The following is a 19,082-nucleotide window of genomic DNA, read 5'->3' on the forward strand; positions in this document are numbered from 1 at the left end:
AATCACCCAAATTGCATCAACTCCTCTGGCAGTCCTCGACAATTTGGTGATGAAATCCATAGTGATCTGCTCCCACTTCCATTCAGGAACCTCCAATGGCTGCAACTTGCCATGCGGTCTTTGGTGCTCGGCCTTAACCCTGCGGCAGGTCAAGCACCTCTCAACAAACCAGGCGACGTCCCTCTTCATACAGGGCCATCAATACTCTTTCCTCAAATCCAAATACATCTTCGTGGCCCCCGGATGGATCGAAAATTTCGACCGATGAGCCTCCTCCATCAAAGTAGCACGCATACCGCCCACAGACGGTACCCAAATCCGACCCTGAAAAGTCATAAGCCCTCGACCATCCGTAACGAACTCTGAAACCAAACCAACGACCCGTTCCCTCTTCTGCATCCCCGGTTGCACAGCCTTGGCCTGTGCCCCTCGAATAGCATCCAATACCGGAGCTATCACGGTCAACCTCAAACATACATCTCGCAGTGGTGTGCTCTCCGCCCTGCGGCTCAACGCATCGGCTACCACATTAGCCTTGCCTGGGTGGTACCAGATCTCACAATCATAATCCTTGACCACATCCAACCACCTCCTCTGTCGCATATTTAGGTTGGGCTGATCCATCAAGTACTTCAAACTCTTATGATCTGTGTATATCGTACACCGAACCCCATACAAGTAGTGACGCCAAATATTGAGGGCGAACACTACTGCCCCCAGCTCTAGATCATGCGTGGGATATCTCGTCTCATGAGGCTTCAGCTGCCTCGATGCATATGCTATCACATGACCCCTTTGCATCAACACCGCACCCAGCCCCAAAATCGATGCATCACAATATACTACAAAATCCTCCATCCCTTCCGGGAGAGCTAATACCGGGGCTTCGTACAACCTTTGGCGAAGTGTCTCAAAGGAGGTTTGCTGCTCGGGACCCCATGAGAATGCAACACCCTTCCGGGTCAATCTGGTGAGTGGCACTACGATCTTGGAGAAATCCTTGATAAATCTCCGATAATACCCTTCCAACCCAAGGAAACTCCTGATCTCAGATGGTGACTTTGGCACCTCCCAACTCATCACCGCCTCAACCTTGGCCGGATCGACCAGAATCCCTTCCTGGTTAACAAGATGTCCTAGGAACTGGACCTCCCGCAACCAGAAATCACACTTGGAGAACTTTGCATAAAGCTTCTCCGATCTCAAAACCCCGAGGACCTCCCTCAAATGCTCCTCATGCTGCTCTCTAGATCTCGAATATACTAGAATGTCATCGATAAATACAATCACCGACCGATCCAACATCGGCCTGCATACCCTGTTCATGAGATCCATGAACACCGCCGGGGCATTGGTGAGCCCAAAAGGCATCACCACAAACTCATAATGCCCATATCGCGTCCTGAACGCTGTCTTCTGGACGTCCTCATCCCGCACTCTCACCTGATGATATCCCGACCTCAAATCGATCTTGGAGAACCAAGATGCTCCCTGCAACTGATCGAATAAATCGTCGATCCTCGGTAACGGGTAACGGTTCCTGACCGTCAGCTTGTTCAACTCCCGGTAGTCAATGCACATCCGGTGTGAACCATCCTTCTTCTTGACGAACAGGATAGGCGCTCCCCACGGTGAGCTGCTCGGCCGAATAAACCCCTTCCCCAGCAGCTCCTGAAGCTGCGAGGATAATTCTTGCATCTCTGGAGGTGCAAGACGATAAGGCACCTTAGCGATAGGTGCGGCCCCCGGAACCAAATCAATACTGAACTCCACTTGCCTCACAGGAGGCACACCCGGTAACTCCTCGGGAAAAACATCTGGAAACTCACGCACCACCGGAACTTCCTCAACTGAACTCGGTCTCTCGGAAGCCACCCGTGTATCCATCACATACGTCACAAAACCCTTACAGCCCTGCTGTAGACACTGCCTCGCCCTAGCGGCCGAACAAAAATATGATCCTGAACGAGTACCCTCACCGTATACTGAAAGAACTCCCCCACTAGGGTCTCGTATGGTCACCAGCTGACACTCACAATCGATAACTGCGCCGAATCGGCTCAACCAGTCCATGCCCACAATGACACAGACATCACCCATCGCAATAGGAATCAGATCAATTGGAAACTCAACCCCGAAAATCTCTAATACACATCCCCGGAGAACCTCCGTGGCACAAATCACTTTATCGTCAGCTATGGAAACTCTCAGAGGCCGACTCAATGCCTCACGACTAACACTGATATGCTGACTAAAGGCCAAAGATACAAAAGACCGACTCACACCCGAGTCAAATAACACTAAAGCAGGTACAGAGTTCACAAGGAAAGTACCTACGCATAACATAATATAAGCATAATATCTCAACATCAAAATAAATACATGAAAGGAAACATACCAGCCACAACATCGGGCGCAGCGCGGACCTCCTCCGCAGTCAGCTGGAAAGCTCTCCCTCGAGCTCTCGGCGCCTCGGCCTTCACATGCCGACTCTCTGTAGCTCTGATGGCGGCAGGAGCAGATCCCTGAGATGCTCCGCGCAACTGCGGACACTAGGCTTTCCGGTGTCCGGTCTGGTTGCAGTGAAAACACACTGCAAACCCCTTGGGGCAGTCCTTGGCCATATGCCCCTCATTGCCACATTTGTAGCAAGATCCCGCTCGGCAGACTCCATCATGACCCTTGCCGCACTTCCCGCAAGTGCGGCTCTTCTGGCTCCCTGGTTTGGGATCAGCGGGCTTGGCCCGCTTGGCTGCCGGCTGAGACTGTGCCGGTCGCCGATCCCTCTCCTGAGACTCCGCCTCCTCCCTGGCCTGAGTCTCAAGCTCAATCTCCCTCTTCCGGGCATTTTCCTGAAGCTCAGCAAATGTCCGGTACAAGGAGTTCGCAGCGAACTCCCGAATATCCCGCCTCAAAATGCTCAAGTAGCGGCTCATACGTGCCTGCTCAGTGGACACGTGCTCAGGGCAGAACATCGCCCTCTCATGGAACATCCTCGTGATCGCTGTAACTGACTCAGTACCCTGCTTGAGGGTCAGAAACTCCTGTGCCAAACGCTCCCTCTCCACCTGGGAACGTACTCATCCCGGAACATGGTAGTGAACCTCTCCCACGTCACCGCAGAAAGCTCAGCAGGCGTATAGTGCGCCGTCACAAACTTCCACCAGTCCTTCGCTCCCAAGCGAAGCTGGTTCAGCGCGAACCGAACCTTCAAATGCTCCAGAGAAGAGCAAGTGAAGAAACACCCCTCAATATCAGATATCCACCTCATAGCTGCCACCGGATCTTGAGTCCCATCAAACTCTGGTGGTTTGGTGTTGCTGAACTCCCGAAACAGCAACGCATCACCACCCTGCGGCCTCGCAGCAGCAATCGCTGCGGTAGCCGCTGCAACAGCAACCTCAGAAAGAGCGGCATAACGCTCATCAAACGTCTCAATCAGTGTGGTCTTTATAGACCCAAACATCTTCGGTATCTCCGCCCTGATGGCCGCAGCCACCTCCTCCTGGATGATCCGGCGGATCTCCTCCTCACTGGTATCACTGCTCTCGGGCATCAAACGTGTCCTCACCATGATCTACCTCTGAAATACAACATACGGAAATCAGAATCCACGTGAGCATACTCACACTCGACAACTCTTTCCTCCTTGATTCTTAGTATTCCAAAGATTCTTACTTGGGTTGCATACCGCTCCGGTGCTTCCAGTAGTACGGGCCCAATACTACTGTCCGTACCGCACCAGAATACACTCCAAGTCCTCCTCTTCGGATCCCAAGTCTCAAGTACTCTATCATGCGTAGACCATTCTCTAATAGATCTTTCATAAGCCCCTTGCTGCTATCTACTCACTCTCAAGCATCTCATAGCAGCTCACCTCTCCCTAAGCTAAGGCATCACAAATCAGGCCACTCTAGTCCTAATAGCAATACCTAGCCTACTCTAGCATGCAGATACATCATATCAATATCAATATCACATAATATAAAGGTATTTTGGGAAATCACCGTTCGGGCGCTGACTGATCGTACACACATCTCTTGCTCTGTGTTTTTCAAAAATCTTTTACTCTTTTTGTAAATACATCACAAATCCTCAGTTTGAGTTCAAATACGCCCGAAGGTGTACTTGAATCCCTCAAACCAAGGCTCTGATACCAACTTGTAACACCGTAAATTTCAAAATAATTTTTCACAATTTATAAAAACATTTCCCATTAACTTTTCATAAAATCATCAAGTTTAAATCCCAATTTACATTGTACAAAATCCCAAGATCACAAGTATAACAAAATCCCATGCGTGTGTACGGATCAAGCCGGCGCCTTCCCACGGTCATCGCTAGTACCTGAAACAACAACACTAACACTGTAAGCACAAAGCTTAGTGAGTTCCCCAAAATACCACACATAAAACACATATTAGCCACTCGAGGCTATAACTCTATGGGTCCGTACACCCAAACTCTGTGAACCCTCAGGTTCTAACTCTAGGAACCTTCCGGTTCCAACTCTGTAAACATGCACAACATAATCACATAGAAATAATGCAGTACAACATATAGCATACAATACTCTATCACATAACTCTGGTTACCTACTCAAGGTAAAGTATAGTGAGAAGACTCACCTCGCGGATCTCGATGACTCACAAATCCTGAAATCCCTCGTGCCCGATCCTCCGAGCTATAATCCTCCTATAACATCATATGTCTCTAATTAACACTTTTTATCTCTAAGGTTGACTATCCCTAAGAAGTCAACACAGGTCAACTCTGGTCAACGGTCAACGGTCAACTTTGACCGGACTCGGCGAGTGCACGAGGGCAACTCGGCGAGTCTAGACGTTTTCACCAACTCTCTAGGATTCCCTTCTTACACGTCGAGTACTCCCCCTGACTCGACGAGTTCCACCTGGAAGAATCGCGGGGCCACCCCGACTCAACTCGCCGAGTCTCAAGAACAACTCGGCGAGTCCCAGCTCGACTCAATCCTCTTGACCACCCTTCCCTACTCGCCCTGACTCACTGAGTCAACCCATGACTCGACTGGACCACTCACTGGCCGAATCAAAGCAATCTTCAAGCTACTCGCCGAGTCTGCTCATCGGACTCGGCGAGTCCATGCCATGCAATCACTCAAACTCGCTTCTAAGGTCAGATCTATTCTATCAATTCATAGATCTGGCCTTCCTAGACTGATTCACCACGTAAAGCCCCAAACTTGGTGTACATACAACCTCTATGTGTCCATATATGAAGAATTATCAACAAATATCACAACTTAAGGTCATAACCTCCATTGTTCTTCATAAATCTTGATGAATGAGGCTCTCTGGACCTCTATGGATCCAGATCCAAAGCCTCATCACTAGCAAGGGACTATTTGGCCATCAAATCAACCCATCAAAGGCCACAAGAAACCCTAAACCCAAATATACTTCACAAAACAGAAGATGAGCCGAATTCATACCTTTAGATCGATGATCTAAGCTTCAAATCCACAGAATAGCAACCTCCTCTGCTTCCACTTGGCTAGAACCTCCCTCTTCTTTGCTAAACAACACACAAAGGTCAAGAAATGCTTCCTCTCTCTCTCAAATCGCTAAAGCACTCTAGGGTTTCTCTCTATGGACTGCTGGGTACAAATGACGGCCATAAGGCCCTTTAAATAGGTCCCAAACCCGAGAAATTAGGGTTTCATTAAACAGCACGGACTCGCCGAGCCCATATCCTGGACTCGCCGAGTCCAGGCGAATCCCGCGTCCAGAATCGCGTCCCTACTCGACAAGTCTGAGCTCCAACTCGCCGAGTCCCCTCTCAAAACACCAAAATCATAAAACAATAAAGATACCTAAAAATCCGGGCTGTTACATTCCTTGTGTTGGATTGAGTATCTAAGTAAATAACTAAATTAGTACAATTTTGAATTATTAGCAAAATCCTTTGGGTTGCCCTCAAACCTAGTAATAAATGAATTTATTAATATATATATATATATATATATATATATATATATATATATATATATACACACACACACACAAAGAGAGAGAGAGAGAGAGAGAGAGACTGACTGATTTGTTGATTTATTATGTGAATAATAAATTAAATAGAAATAAATGAATTTATTAATATGTTATGAAAATAATATATTAATTACAAATTGTATTAGATAATTAATAATTAATAATAAATTAATTAGAATTAACTTGAGATTATTTGGATTAATTAAAAGTGCAAAGACTGTTTGGTTATTTATTGAAAGTTGAAGTAGGAAGACTCTAGAACCCCTTGGGATGGGGTGGACGAAAATTGACTAGGAATAGCCTAGAATTTTCATCCATGGGGTTAGGATAAGGAGATAAGGTAACTTGATTATTATATTAATTAATCTAGGCATTATCCCAGAAACCCTGGATTTGGCCTCAAGTTTCCTTAAGCTATATAAACTTCCTTATGGCCTCATGATTTCATCCACTCCTTTCTAAGAAGTCAAGGCCAAAATTTTGAGCTCCCCTCTACTCTCTCTTTAAGCCTCCTTGTTACTATGGTTATCTGATTTCAGAAGCAATAGAGAAATCAGATACAAAAATCCAATAACTCTCTGAGAATTTGACTTGTTCCTATAATCAAATGGAGAAGAAATCAGATTAATAAGAATTAATCATATTTCTAAAACAAACCTAAACAAACATAGAGTTCAAATAAAAAGCTGTGGAAAATCAAATATATGGTTATTGAAGAAATCAAATAAATAAAAAATAAAGCATTTTTTGAGATTAGACTTACCCAAATGTGATTTCTGAAACCATGGAGAAATGAGAGCTCAAAGCATACAAAAGTCCAATGTCTTTGAGACTTGGTAAACTCATTTTTTATTGTAATAAAATGTAGAAGAAATCAGATAGAGAATACATCAAAGAGATAAAAAAAAATAAAGCAAATTATGAGAATAACATTTCCCAAAATGATTTATGAATCAACAATATCGAGCACAAATAGAATTATAGAGGAAAATCATATTTGGTTTATGAAAGACTACTAAATCCAACACCCAACAAGATACAATCACACCCAAATCACTAACTCTAAAATTAATAATTGATGTATCAGTATCACACTATCACTTATCGAAATTGTTATATCTCTTACAGCCAAGAATCGATAAAAGAACAATATCAATATATGTTCTTACTTTTTATTTATCAGAGAGAGAGAGAGAAAGAGGGAGAGAGAGAGAGAAAGAAAGATAAAGACGTATTCAAGGCTACTAGGCATTGATTTCTCCATGGATAACAACACTAACGTGTTTCTAGGCGCCATGTGATGTTTCGTTTCTCTATGCCGCTATCTATGGCGCGATGCCTCTCTTTCCCCTGATTTCTTTCTCTTCATTCTTGTTAGTAAACAAAAGAGATATGAGCTAAGTTAGTTGGGCCATAATTACAAATAATATAGATATATGTGGACTTACATGCCCCTAAAACTTTGATGCCCTAGGCCTAAGCCCAAGCCGCCCATGTATTGGGCCGACACTGCTCCCCCTAACGCAGGGCGTACCCTCGCAGATCCCAAAAGTCCATTAACTACCTAACTGCTTAAGCACTTAATTCCACATCATAGATCCATGGTCTAGATGCACCCTAGAGTCATAAAGTCTCCAAATTTATGACTTTACACGTCCAATAGTCCTTAATCCATTAAGACCCTTTTTCCAGATGCATGAGACACTCCTGCCCATTGGGACCTCATTTTTATGACTAACGACCTCATTTTTAGGGTCTAGAAGGACAACTCAAAACGTCCAAAATCAAACATGCGCAACAATGGGACTTTTAGGACATAAGAACCTCATAAAGCTACCAAGATAAGATCTAAGCAAACCAAGCATAAAGGTAGCAACTTTTTAACTTCTGGAGCTTCCCAAGAAGATGATAATCCAATATCTATAAGATTGCTTTCCTTCCTAGACTCCTTGATGCACTTTGTTTTCCTTTAAGCACACAAATAACACACTTTAAGCTCAAAACACTCTCTTATTGGGTTAGGGTTTGCTAAGAACGACTCAAGGACTTGGAGGCTGAAAGAGTGAGGCTAAATGATCCATAAAGGTGCTTAAATACTCTCCAAACTATAACGACCATAAAATTCCAACCAATTTAAACTTTTCAAAAACATCCCGATTTCGTAAAATTATTACAAAAAGGTTTTCAATACAATTATTTTAGAGTATTCCCAGAATCATATCACAAAACTTTTAGCCCTTCAACTTTACTCTTGATATTCCGGGATGTTACAAAAACCCTAAAAATTAAGGTTTCACCCGGACATTAGTACACCCAACGTACTAGGGCACGCCCTAGTACGCTTAGCGTACTCACATATACGCCCACCGTACTACTCATGCTCCCAAAATTACCATTTTGCCACTAGGGCTTCTTAGGGCTACATCTTTATACTCCAAGGACCCAAAATGGCATATTAAAAAAACAATGGAAGGATTTGAAAGTACTTGAAAGACCAGGATATTACATAGATATGCATGTTTAAAACTTTCACAAAATACAAAAAATAATAAATAATTAAAAACTTAAAAAATAAAATCTTTCAGCTTTGGTATCTCGACTTTGGAGGACTGTAAGTGAATGAATATAAAACTAAAAATGACAAAATTTATAGTCTAAAATCATGTACAAACTCTAAAATACATGTTGGAAAAAGTCGTATGTCAATACGACTTGAAACGAATGAGATATGCATGTTTTAAACGTTTCACATAAATCGGTTCCATCCCCTAAGAGTGATTCCAGTTCCTAACACCGATTCCAATTCTGAGACCCGATTTGCCTGGACCCGATGGACCCAAACCCGGATTTCCCGAAACTCAGATACAACTAATTTTTAAACACGGAACCGTAACTAGTTCTATATATTCTGGGTCTAACTGTTCCGGTTCCGGTCCGGTTTTTTGCTTTTAAATCTCATCCCTATTGGAGATTCCACATTATTTATATTATTTTGATTTTCAAACAACTATATTTTGGAACAAATGAGTTTTCCTAACTTAGGTTTTGAGTAAATGGTGTTTTACTTTATTTAAAAACGAAATTTTTGTTTGTGAAAATTGGATGTTACATTGTCCTTTTTGATGATATAAAATGAGTTAGAAATTTAGAAATACAAGAATATAACTCTGAAAAATATACTGAAAACAACAGATTTGGAATCATCTAACCCCCCTTAACCCGAGCATTTGGATTTTTTTCAAGAACATGATAAACATCAAGAACTCTATTATGAACTCGTTGAACATTTTAACAACTTCAAGAATATGAAGAACACTTGAATCTTTAATAAGAGAAACATATTTCCTAAAAACATTTATTTTTCTCTTGTTTCTTTTCTTTGAAACTCATTAACAAACAAAATCGTTCCATTTAACATAGTTTTTTAGGATTCATGACCAAGAGGATGACAAATCATTTTTCTAGAACTATCCTTTTCAGCGCACGGAATTAAAGTATCTTTTGTAATTCTCTTACCTTTCAACACAAATCCAAAATATTGCATGAGATTGAGTTTGTAATAAAAAATTCCAATCATCAGTGTCGAAAAATCATAATTCTATACTTCTATTTTTAGTTAGATACCAAAAAGATCACCAATATTTCAGGAAAAATAAAGTAAAGCTGAAGCGAGTTCTAAAGAGAGAATATAAATGTGAAACGAATTTTAGTAGATCTAGAACATATCTATGAATAAAATTTAATAAATCTCTTCTTCAACAATGTCGTTAAAATATGAAACAAGATCCAAAAAACATTCTAAAGAGAGAAAATCAAAACCGAATGAATCAATGGATAGAATTTGATTTCAAGAACAAAATTTCCTTCAAATGTAGAATACTTACAAAACTTGAAGAACAATGTAAGATTCATGAGATAAAGTTGCCATTTTCGGATAGTTGACTTGAAATAATTGTTTAAATCTCCAAGATTAAGCTCTGATACTACATATAGGATCTCATTGAAATGACATAACTGAATTAGGAAGCACCAACATGAATTAAACAATTAATTTTCAAGTAAACTTTTTAAAACTTTTGTATATTATCGATTTGACTATGAACATACAAAAAAATTTGAGGGTTTAGCTCAACTTAAACTAATTAAGAGCTTATTGGAAGGGTGTTAAGACTAATGACATTATTAAACCTATATATAGGGTAAATACAAGGAATCAAATAATAAGCAATCTTTCTAACACTTCTATAAAACATTTATATATATATATATATATATATATATATATATATATATATATATATATATATAAAACCAAATGTCACATGATTAGATTCTATATTTCTCAACTCAACAAAAAGACATTGTGGCAATCCAAATGTAACACTCGATTTTGGAATTGCTTTGTCGCTCGGGGATGCGGCCCAATCATCAGTTGTCATAAGGATTAGGGCCTTAGGAAAGGAAGGATTTGGCCCATTTCGGATATGGTTGTCATGGTATAAGTGATCCAAGCGTTCGATTGTGTCTGCGAGGTCAGGGGTATGATCATAATATGATATCTCGGTCTTTTTGGACTTTGGGTTTTGTTCGGGAGGTTTTAATATATGGGTGTGTTTTTAGGAGTGTAGGGCTTCTCGCCACCTTTTCGTGGATATAAGGTTAGTTGGAAACGGACTTAGGATGAGGGAGTTATGGTATTTTGAAGATATTGACAGATTTGGCCCCTAATGGAAATGTTTGGCAGATCAGTCCCATGCATGCAAGGATGCATGTACGTGTTTGGCTGGGTACGCCCATCGTATAAAGATACGTGGTCGCGGGTGGTTTGTGAGTACTTCATGCATACTAAGGGGTACGAGGGGCGTACTCCCTTCAGAGCAAAAACCTAATTTTGGGGTTCCTACCCTATATAAGCAACATTATACCATCCCTTTGGTCATTTTAAGTCAACCACCACCCCTTTTGACATTCATGAAACCCTAGATTGCCTTGGGTGAAGCTTGGAGCTTGAAAGAAGATTCTTGGTGGTCTGTGCAAGAGAAAAAGAAGGTGAAAGAATCAACCTCTGGAGAAGGGCTTAGAGATCCAGTGTTAGCATCTCCATTTCGAAACTTTAGAGGTATAATGTCTCTACCTTGGCTATTCATTGTATAGATCTACTTTGGGTTGTTTTTGGCCATTTTAGTCCATTTTTCTTGGTCTCGGTGAGCTAGGGTTGTTTTAGGAGCTCAATCTAGTAGATCTGAACATTTTAAGGGCCCTTCATTCATAAAGGTGCAAGATTTATGGATCTTTTGAGTTCAAGCATGAGTTAAGACCATTCATTAAGAAATTTTGAGCTCTAGAGTCACATTAAGCCATGCATGCTAGTAAAGTTGCCAACTTTACTTGAAAAGTCATCCATACGAATCAGACTGGAGAGTTAGAGCAAGGGCTGAAGTGATTAAGTGCTTATTGGAGAAGTTTGGAGTCCAGGGAAGTACGCTGGGCGTACGCACATGGTACGCTGCGCGTATTGGCCCCAAAGGGTGTACGCTTGGTGTACCAGATGAGTACGCAGGGCGTACTCGGCCTGGTTGACTCATCTTGTTTTGTTGACTTTTTGCGCTTTGGACCTTGGACTAGGAGTTGACTAGGGTTTACCATTCAATATTTCGGGCCTTTTTGGATATTGGGCCTTCTCGGGATAGGACCATGATGGATTTGGGCCTAATTGGGGTAATTGGGCCTTATTAAGCCTTGTGGTGCCATTTCGGATTCGGGCTATCTTATAGGCTTGGATTGCATGGGGTTTTTTTTGGGCTAGCTATGATTATGTGTAGGGATGAGCATTAGAACTGCCGGAATCGGAACCGGACCGAAACCAAACTGGAACCGGACCTGAATCGAAACCGGAATTGGTAATAAGGCCTGGTTACCAATTCTCCATTTTTATGAAAACCAGTCCCGTTTCTAAAAACCGAAACCGGTTTAACATTTTTTTCGTTTTTTAAAATGCGCATAACTCACTCATATGAAGTCGAAATTATTTGATTTTTTTCCACATGTAATTTGGAGTTTTTAATTCATCTTTGACTATAAAAACATATGTTTTGGTTAAATATTGAATCAGATACATGCTCCGAAAGAAATAATATCGATGCTGCGTTTTCTCTATTTCAACATTTTTTTTGTTTTTTTGAATCTGTCCCATTTTTATAAATGAGCATAACTCATTCATATGACGTCGGAATTACTTAATTTTTTTCCAGCATATAATTTGGTGTTTGTAGTTCATTTTAGACTATAAAAACAATTAATTTGGTTAGATATTGAATCAGTTATAGACCCCAGAAGACAGCATATCAATGCTGCGTATTTTGTGTTTCAACATTGTTTTGGAATCTGTCTGGCTTTTAAAATGCGCATAACTAACTCATATGAAGTCAGTATTACTTGATTCTTTTTTTTTCCATTGTGTAATTTAGTGTTTGTACTTTAATTTAGAATGTAAAAAGTCTTAACTTTGTTAAGTATTGAATCATTTACAAGCTCCGGAAGATAACATATCATCTATAATATTTCAACCGGTTCTAATTTGAAAAATAACCGAAAAACCGGGACCGGAACTGGCGCTAGAACCGACAGTCTGGTTCCCGGTTCTTATAATATAGGAAAACCGGTTCCGGTTCCGAACCAGTCCGGTTCTGAAGCTCATCCCTAATTATGTGTTTTGGTTTAGAAAAAGTAAATGGGCTTTAGGGAAAGTCTCATTTAAGGGTTTGGGCTCAATTTGGAAAATTGGGCCATTAGTGGGCTTTTATGGATTTTGTGGTTTTGGATCTTGTTTGGTTTTGGGCCTGAGCCTTAGTTGTGAGTCTTGTTGGGCTAGGGGTATAATGGTCATTTTACCCCAAGTATGGATTATGGTCATGGTTTGGAATCCAATTGCTAATTGGGTGATATTTTGGTATTGTTAGCTGGGGAAGTTGTCAGGGTGGCAACTAAGGATTTCTTGCAGTGAGCTTCAACATTCGAGATGAGTCTCCTCATTGTTCTATGGGTCGAAGGCACCAATGCCGGCCTATTTGGTTATGTATGGTAGGAAGACCCGGGGGCGACCCTTGGCATTTTTTTTATGAAAGACTAGGAAGAGGCTCCTGGCAAATGTTAGTAAGTAGTAGTAGATTGTATGCTAGTTGTCTTTGTGATACTTGCATGGAAGACCAGGAGGTGGCTCCTGACATCTGTAAGACCCAAGATTGTGGCCCCCAACCTGGCAAGGAAGACCACGAGGCGGCTCGTGACATAATGACAAGACTATGGTTGACACATAACACTCCTATTGATTATGTTTATGTGTGATATGTATGACTCATTATTACAGTTTGTGATTTTCAGTTTCAGGTATTTCCGGTTCGAAGGGAAATGACCCGGCTTGATCACAGCGCATACACCCGTGTTTTCTGCAATATGTGATCTTTGGGAATGACCTCTGATAAATGCTTTGTATTGAAATGTTTGACTATGTTTTGAAAGAATTACTCTAGTCTTTGAATATAATAAAAATGAAATTTTTACCCTTGATTTTTGAGATGTTACACCAAACGATTGTAGTGTTGCTACAAGGTATGTATAATGATAGGTTAGAACATGAAGCAATGTCGTTGTTTGATAAAATACGTGAAAGAGGAACTATACGCGAGGCTTATCATCTATACAATGTTCATGAAAGACTATTTCAAGACTCAATAGTTTGAAGATTAAGAATTTTCTATAGTGAGTGGAAAAATAAACGGAAAGAAAGACGGTATGGGTGAGGTTTTGGGTAAAAAATAATAATATAAGTTAAATAAATAAGATTAAGGGTATATTAATTATTTTATATGTATTAAACCATTTTTAATTAACGATATCCTAATCCTAATAAATGAAACCTTTTCGTGTCACTATACTTTGTCATTTCATATGAAAGTTAAATTACATTCTTACCCCTAATAATATTTAATTGCATTGACCAATAAAAATCTATTTAAATTAGGAACTAATAAAGAAGTAAATGGTAAAAAATATATTTGCCATATATAAATTGATATCCCTTAACATCAGCTGTTGGTTTAAATTCATATTTCAAATTTGAAATTTTTTATCAATATTTCCGGAAATTATCTTTAATATGTAAAACAATAATAGACTTACCCATTTTATTTAGTCACTATATATTATATTCAATTCAATAAAACTCAATAACCATATACTATTCATCAGAGAAATCGTCTCATGTGTATCAAAAATATTCTTCTCTAGTTTTTTTTTGCTTTTGTAGTTTTGTATTTGTGTGTGTATGTGTTATTGTGTCATTGTAGTTGGTTGTTTGTTTCTATTGTTTTTTGTTACTACCGTTGTTCTTTTTTTTTTCCCCTTCACCACATAAACATTCTACATCACAAAAAACAGTTACCTTATTACCTTATGATTCCTAATTTCCAATTAATTCTTTATTTGTTGTCTATTCGAAAAAGAGTTTTCATTGTAGGAACCCACAAAATAATATTTATAAATAATTTTGGGTACTTTTCGAAATAGAGTTTCCAACTTAAAATTTAATATTTTATGCCTATTATTTTTTGACCAATTATTCATTAACAATTAAACATATAATCATAATAAAACTTATAACAACTCTAGGAATGTTCATCGGTGTTTTTTTATTGTATTAAATTGCTATTTTTTTTACAATTCAAATAATATTTATTATATTGGTGGCGCTCAAGACAATAAAAAATTTAAAGAACTATATTTGAACAACATAAAATCTAATAAAACGTCTGCAACATTAAATGATCAAAGTTCATTTACACACTTGCTTATATACATGTAGTTTTGTTACATTACCTCATTTTTCAGATTTAAAATTTCATTTTAATACAATGTATGATTGTCGTTCTTATTTTGACTTTTTCAAAATTTATTTTTCTATGTACACTATTATCATTTTCTTATTAATCATCATTCAAATAACATTTATTACAATTTTGAACCATTTGATATAGAGATTGTAGATAAAGATACTGTATCAAAAGAAGCATTTATAAATCTATCATTTTTTTATTATTATCTAAGTTATTCTAATTTGTTACCGTTAACATATCAAATTTTATAAAAATATTAATATTTGCAAATATATGATTAATGATTATTTTTGTGTATAAATAAGTTTTTAAAAATTCGTAAACAATTTGTAGATTTTTTTATATAATATTGTTTTTATTATTAGTAGAACACATTTTATTCATCATTTGAATTTGTAATTTATTTTAGTGTGTTCATATAAGTTTCTTATATTATCTTAATTTTTTATTTGCATATAACAATGCCGTTTTCATGATTCGATGCGTTTGCTTCTTCTTTATTTTTTTTCTTCAGTCTATTCAGTTTTACTTTCAAACCATTTTACATATTAATTTGAACTAACCATTGAAGTTACCGAGAAAACATGATTTAATTCATTTTGAATTATCAATATTCTTTTACTTTATCTTCCGTGGGTTCCACGGGTTGTAACCTAGTTAGTCATAATTAAGGACCGACTGTGTGTACAGTCTAAAAAGGATTATCCATGTTAAAAACTAACTTAAAAAAACTTGCAAAGTATGTTTTTTTTTTACCATAAGAATGTAATTTTGTCTAAGAATAATAATAGTATATTTGAAGGCCATATCCCTTTTTTTCTCGCCAAGTCACTAAAAATACACGTTGCAGAGATGAAAGTAATTAATCGGCTAATTGACTTGGTTTGGAAAAAAGATAATGCAAAATGGCTTTTATGATTTATTTTATGGATTTTGGAAAAGTAAACCAAAGTATACTTCTTTTTGCATTTGGCATTTCTATAAAGAAAAATAAAAAATCTATGTAACCATAGAGCCAGGGAAAATACATTGCCTAGCCACGATGAATCTTACAATATTTTTTCGGTAATCACATCCAGCTAAAAGCTATTGGGCTATTTACAACATATTTTCCTCCATACCATGCTAGAGAAGCAAAGCTTTTAGTCCCCGATTGCATGGAAGTAGCACTAAATGTGACAGTATACGCCTTCTTCTCACCTTGCTTGACGAACGTTAGCTTATCAGGCTCAACCGTGATATTCACAGCCGACACCTTTGATGATATTGAAACCTTGTAAGTTGCTGGATTGCCCACATTTGTCAGACTCCTTCTATACTTAACAACGGTTGGCCCACTGCTTCCATTATCTTTGATGGAATCCGTAGGCAAAGGAACTGCAAAAGACGGGTAGTTAAGATCTTCTACCCTGTTTTTCTTTCCACACGTAAACTTTCCACCAGCAAACATCTTTATTGAAGTAGAGCTATAATTCAAAGCACAAAGGAAGCTAATATAGTCATTAGCAGAGGCATCATAGACCAGACCAGGGTCAAGGGCTCTAACCGGGTCAACATGCCCTGAACCATGGTCAAACGGGGTTGATGGTCTTCCGGTTGCAGCATCCCTCAAGCCTTCACCATTTTTATACGAGCTATATGCGGTGGTCATAAGCGCTGATCTTATAGCCGCTGGACTCCATTCAGGGTGGGCAGCCTTTATCAATGCGGCTAACCCACTTACGTGTGGGCATGACATCGAAGTTCCAGTGTCGAAGTTAAATTCCACTCGCTGAGGGTCTTCGGCTAAACCGGTTGGACCGACTTTTCCGGTCCAACCCGCTAGAATGTTAACACCGGGTGCTATTAAATCAGGTTTGAGTATCGCTGGTGTGATGGGATTTGGACCTCGAGAGCTAAATGATGCGACTACTGGTGATGGTTGGATTCCTAACTGGGTCCCCCCAGGTGCAATCCTAGCCGTTGGATTATTATCCAAGGATATATACCTTTTTATTGCATCGCCGGCTCTCTCACCTACGGCGGCGGTTGGTAGGACATGTGGGTCAGCCGTGACTTCTTCCCCAAATGTATCAGGGTTAGCTAGAATCATTCCGGCACCACCAGCTTCCTTCACCACCTTGCCCTTTCTCAACCTTGAAAATACCCCACGTTCACACATCACAATCTTGCCGGCGACTTTTTCCGGTGGCAACGAATCCGGCGTACACAGGTCACCAAAAACCAATGGAATCAATGTACGTGATAAAGGTTTTCCAGAGTAAAGTGATACTCCTCTAAATTTCTTTCCATTTCCGAGGGTGACATACGCCGGAAAATCACGGTCCAGTGTTCCTGCGCCTACTGTAGCTATCCACGGGGCGACATTCGCTATGTTTGAAGGCTCCGGTCCATTATTATCCGCAGAGCTTGCTACAAATATCCCATGTGATACTACCTTGAATGCTCCAAAAGCAACGAAATCATTGGTGTAATCAGAAAGCGTGCCTCCTATCGACACTGATAACACATGGACACCATCGGTGATTGCTTTTTCCATGGCAGCTAATATGTCGCTTCCATGGCATCCCGCAGCCCAACATGCTTTATAAACTGCTAGCCTCGCATGAGGAGCCATCCCACGTGCTGTTCCTTTTGCAAACCCAAAGAAACTAGCCCCTGTGACCATGGAACCAGCTGCTGTAGTTGCTGTGTGTGTTCCATGTCCATCATCATCTACAGGAGACATAGATTCCAATTTTTCATCAATTGGTCCATAAGCTGCGTCATATGCAATCGAGAAGTACCTTGCTCCGATTAGTTTCTTATTACAGCTTGATACATTGAAACCTGTACCACTCTCACATTCACCTTTCCAGGATACGGGAATCGGGCCAAACCCTGTATCGTCAAGGCTCTTACTTCCCGGCCACACACCAGTATCCACCACTCCGACAATCACATCACCACCACCTGATTTGGACCCAGAAACGATCATGCCGCGGCTTTGTAGTCCAAGAAACTCCGGTGACCGAGTAGTATGAAGCTTGTATATCACCTCTTCTTGAACCGATAGAATCCCATGCTGCTGTTCAAGTTGCTTCGCTTCCTCAACACTTAGCCTGGTCGAGAACCCATGCATGACGTAATCATATGCATACAACATATTAGTCGACTCGGAAACGGATTTCATACAATTTGCATACCACTGCAGGTGGTCGGAAAACACTGATGGCTTGACTGATTTGTCCATGTGAACGATATACGTTTTTTGATTGTGTTTTTGGTCTGCTACTGCACCACAGTAACAAAACACCACCGTGACTACCATCATCACCACCTCCATGGGGTTCATCTATCTGATCTATGAGTGTAAGGGTGAGTAGTTGACTATTAGATTAATATCAGGGTGGTCTTAGTTGTTAAAAAGATGCTAACTGGTAGCATATGGTGGGGTAGTATTAGTGCGAGGGAATGGACTCACTGATTCGACTGGTATTAATAAGTGTGTGGTGCTCCTTAGTACGTAGTCTCCTAAAAAGAATATTTCTATATTCGTGGGTAGTGTCTAGTACTAAATTAACGCAACAAAATATCTAATACGATGATAATTGTTCGATATTTAGCAAATTTTTCGAAAACAATGTAGATACTACAAAACAAGACACCAAGGATTTGCGGTGTTTGTATAGACGTACTGATGTTATTAAAGGACACAAGATTTAATTTAAAAAAAGAAAACACACACACACACGATGTAAAAGGGATTTCCTCTTGATCTGGGTTTTTACAAAAGATAAATTTTTTCTTTTCCTCTTCAAAAAAGTAATTGTAAAAACATGTCCAGTATCATGTGAAGGGATAAAGTAAAAACCCTATTATATATGGATATGATTGCATGTATTTGTTAATGGAAAAAAGTTTTTGGTGAATGTCTTTTTGACTATTATATATGGCTTTAGATAGGACCACTTTGGAGCAAAGAAAGCACCACATAGCACAAAAAGGATTTAACAAATATTTGAAAATTGGAGTGGGGGTAATCGGGAATGATTCATCTTCCAATATAAATGTTAAATCACTCAACAAAATAAAAACGTGTTTTGGTTTGTAAAATAAGGATTTTTGAATAGGTAGCTATATAAAAATAAAATATATCATATTTTTTGTGAAAATATCAAATAAT

General features: G+C 39.5%; 1 protein-coding gene across 1 annotated transcript; it reads right to left on the reverse strand.

Moving 5' to 3' along the window:
- Positions 1-15,859: 15,859 nt before the first annotated feature.
- On the reverse strand, positions 15,860-18,469 carry LOC111886988 (subtilisin-like protease SBT1.7). The gene has a single exon (XM_023883223.3). The coding sequence runs from the start codon at positions 18,249-18,251 to the stop codon at positions 15,987-15,989; it is 2,265 nt and encodes a 754-aa protein (XP_023738991.1). The 5' UTR covers positions 18,252-18,469; the 3' UTR covers positions 15,860-15,986.
- Positions 18,470-19,082: the final 613 nt, after the last annotated feature.

The sequence above is a fragment of the Lactuca sativa genome, chromosome 4, assembly GCF_002870075.4.
Source record: "Lactuca sativa cultivar Salinas chromosome 4, Lsat_Salinas_v11, whole genome shotgun sequence".
Taxonomy (NCBI): domain Eukaryota; kingdom Viridiplantae; phylum Streptophyta; class Magnoliopsida; order Asterales; family Asteraceae; genus Lactuca; species Lactuca sativa.

Bases quoted from the DNA above. Each gene is read 5' to 3' on its own strand.
- LOC111886988 (XM_023883223.3), bottom strand. From the start codon at position 18,251: ATGAACCCCATGGAGGTGGTGATGATGGTAGTCACGGTGGTGTTTTGT.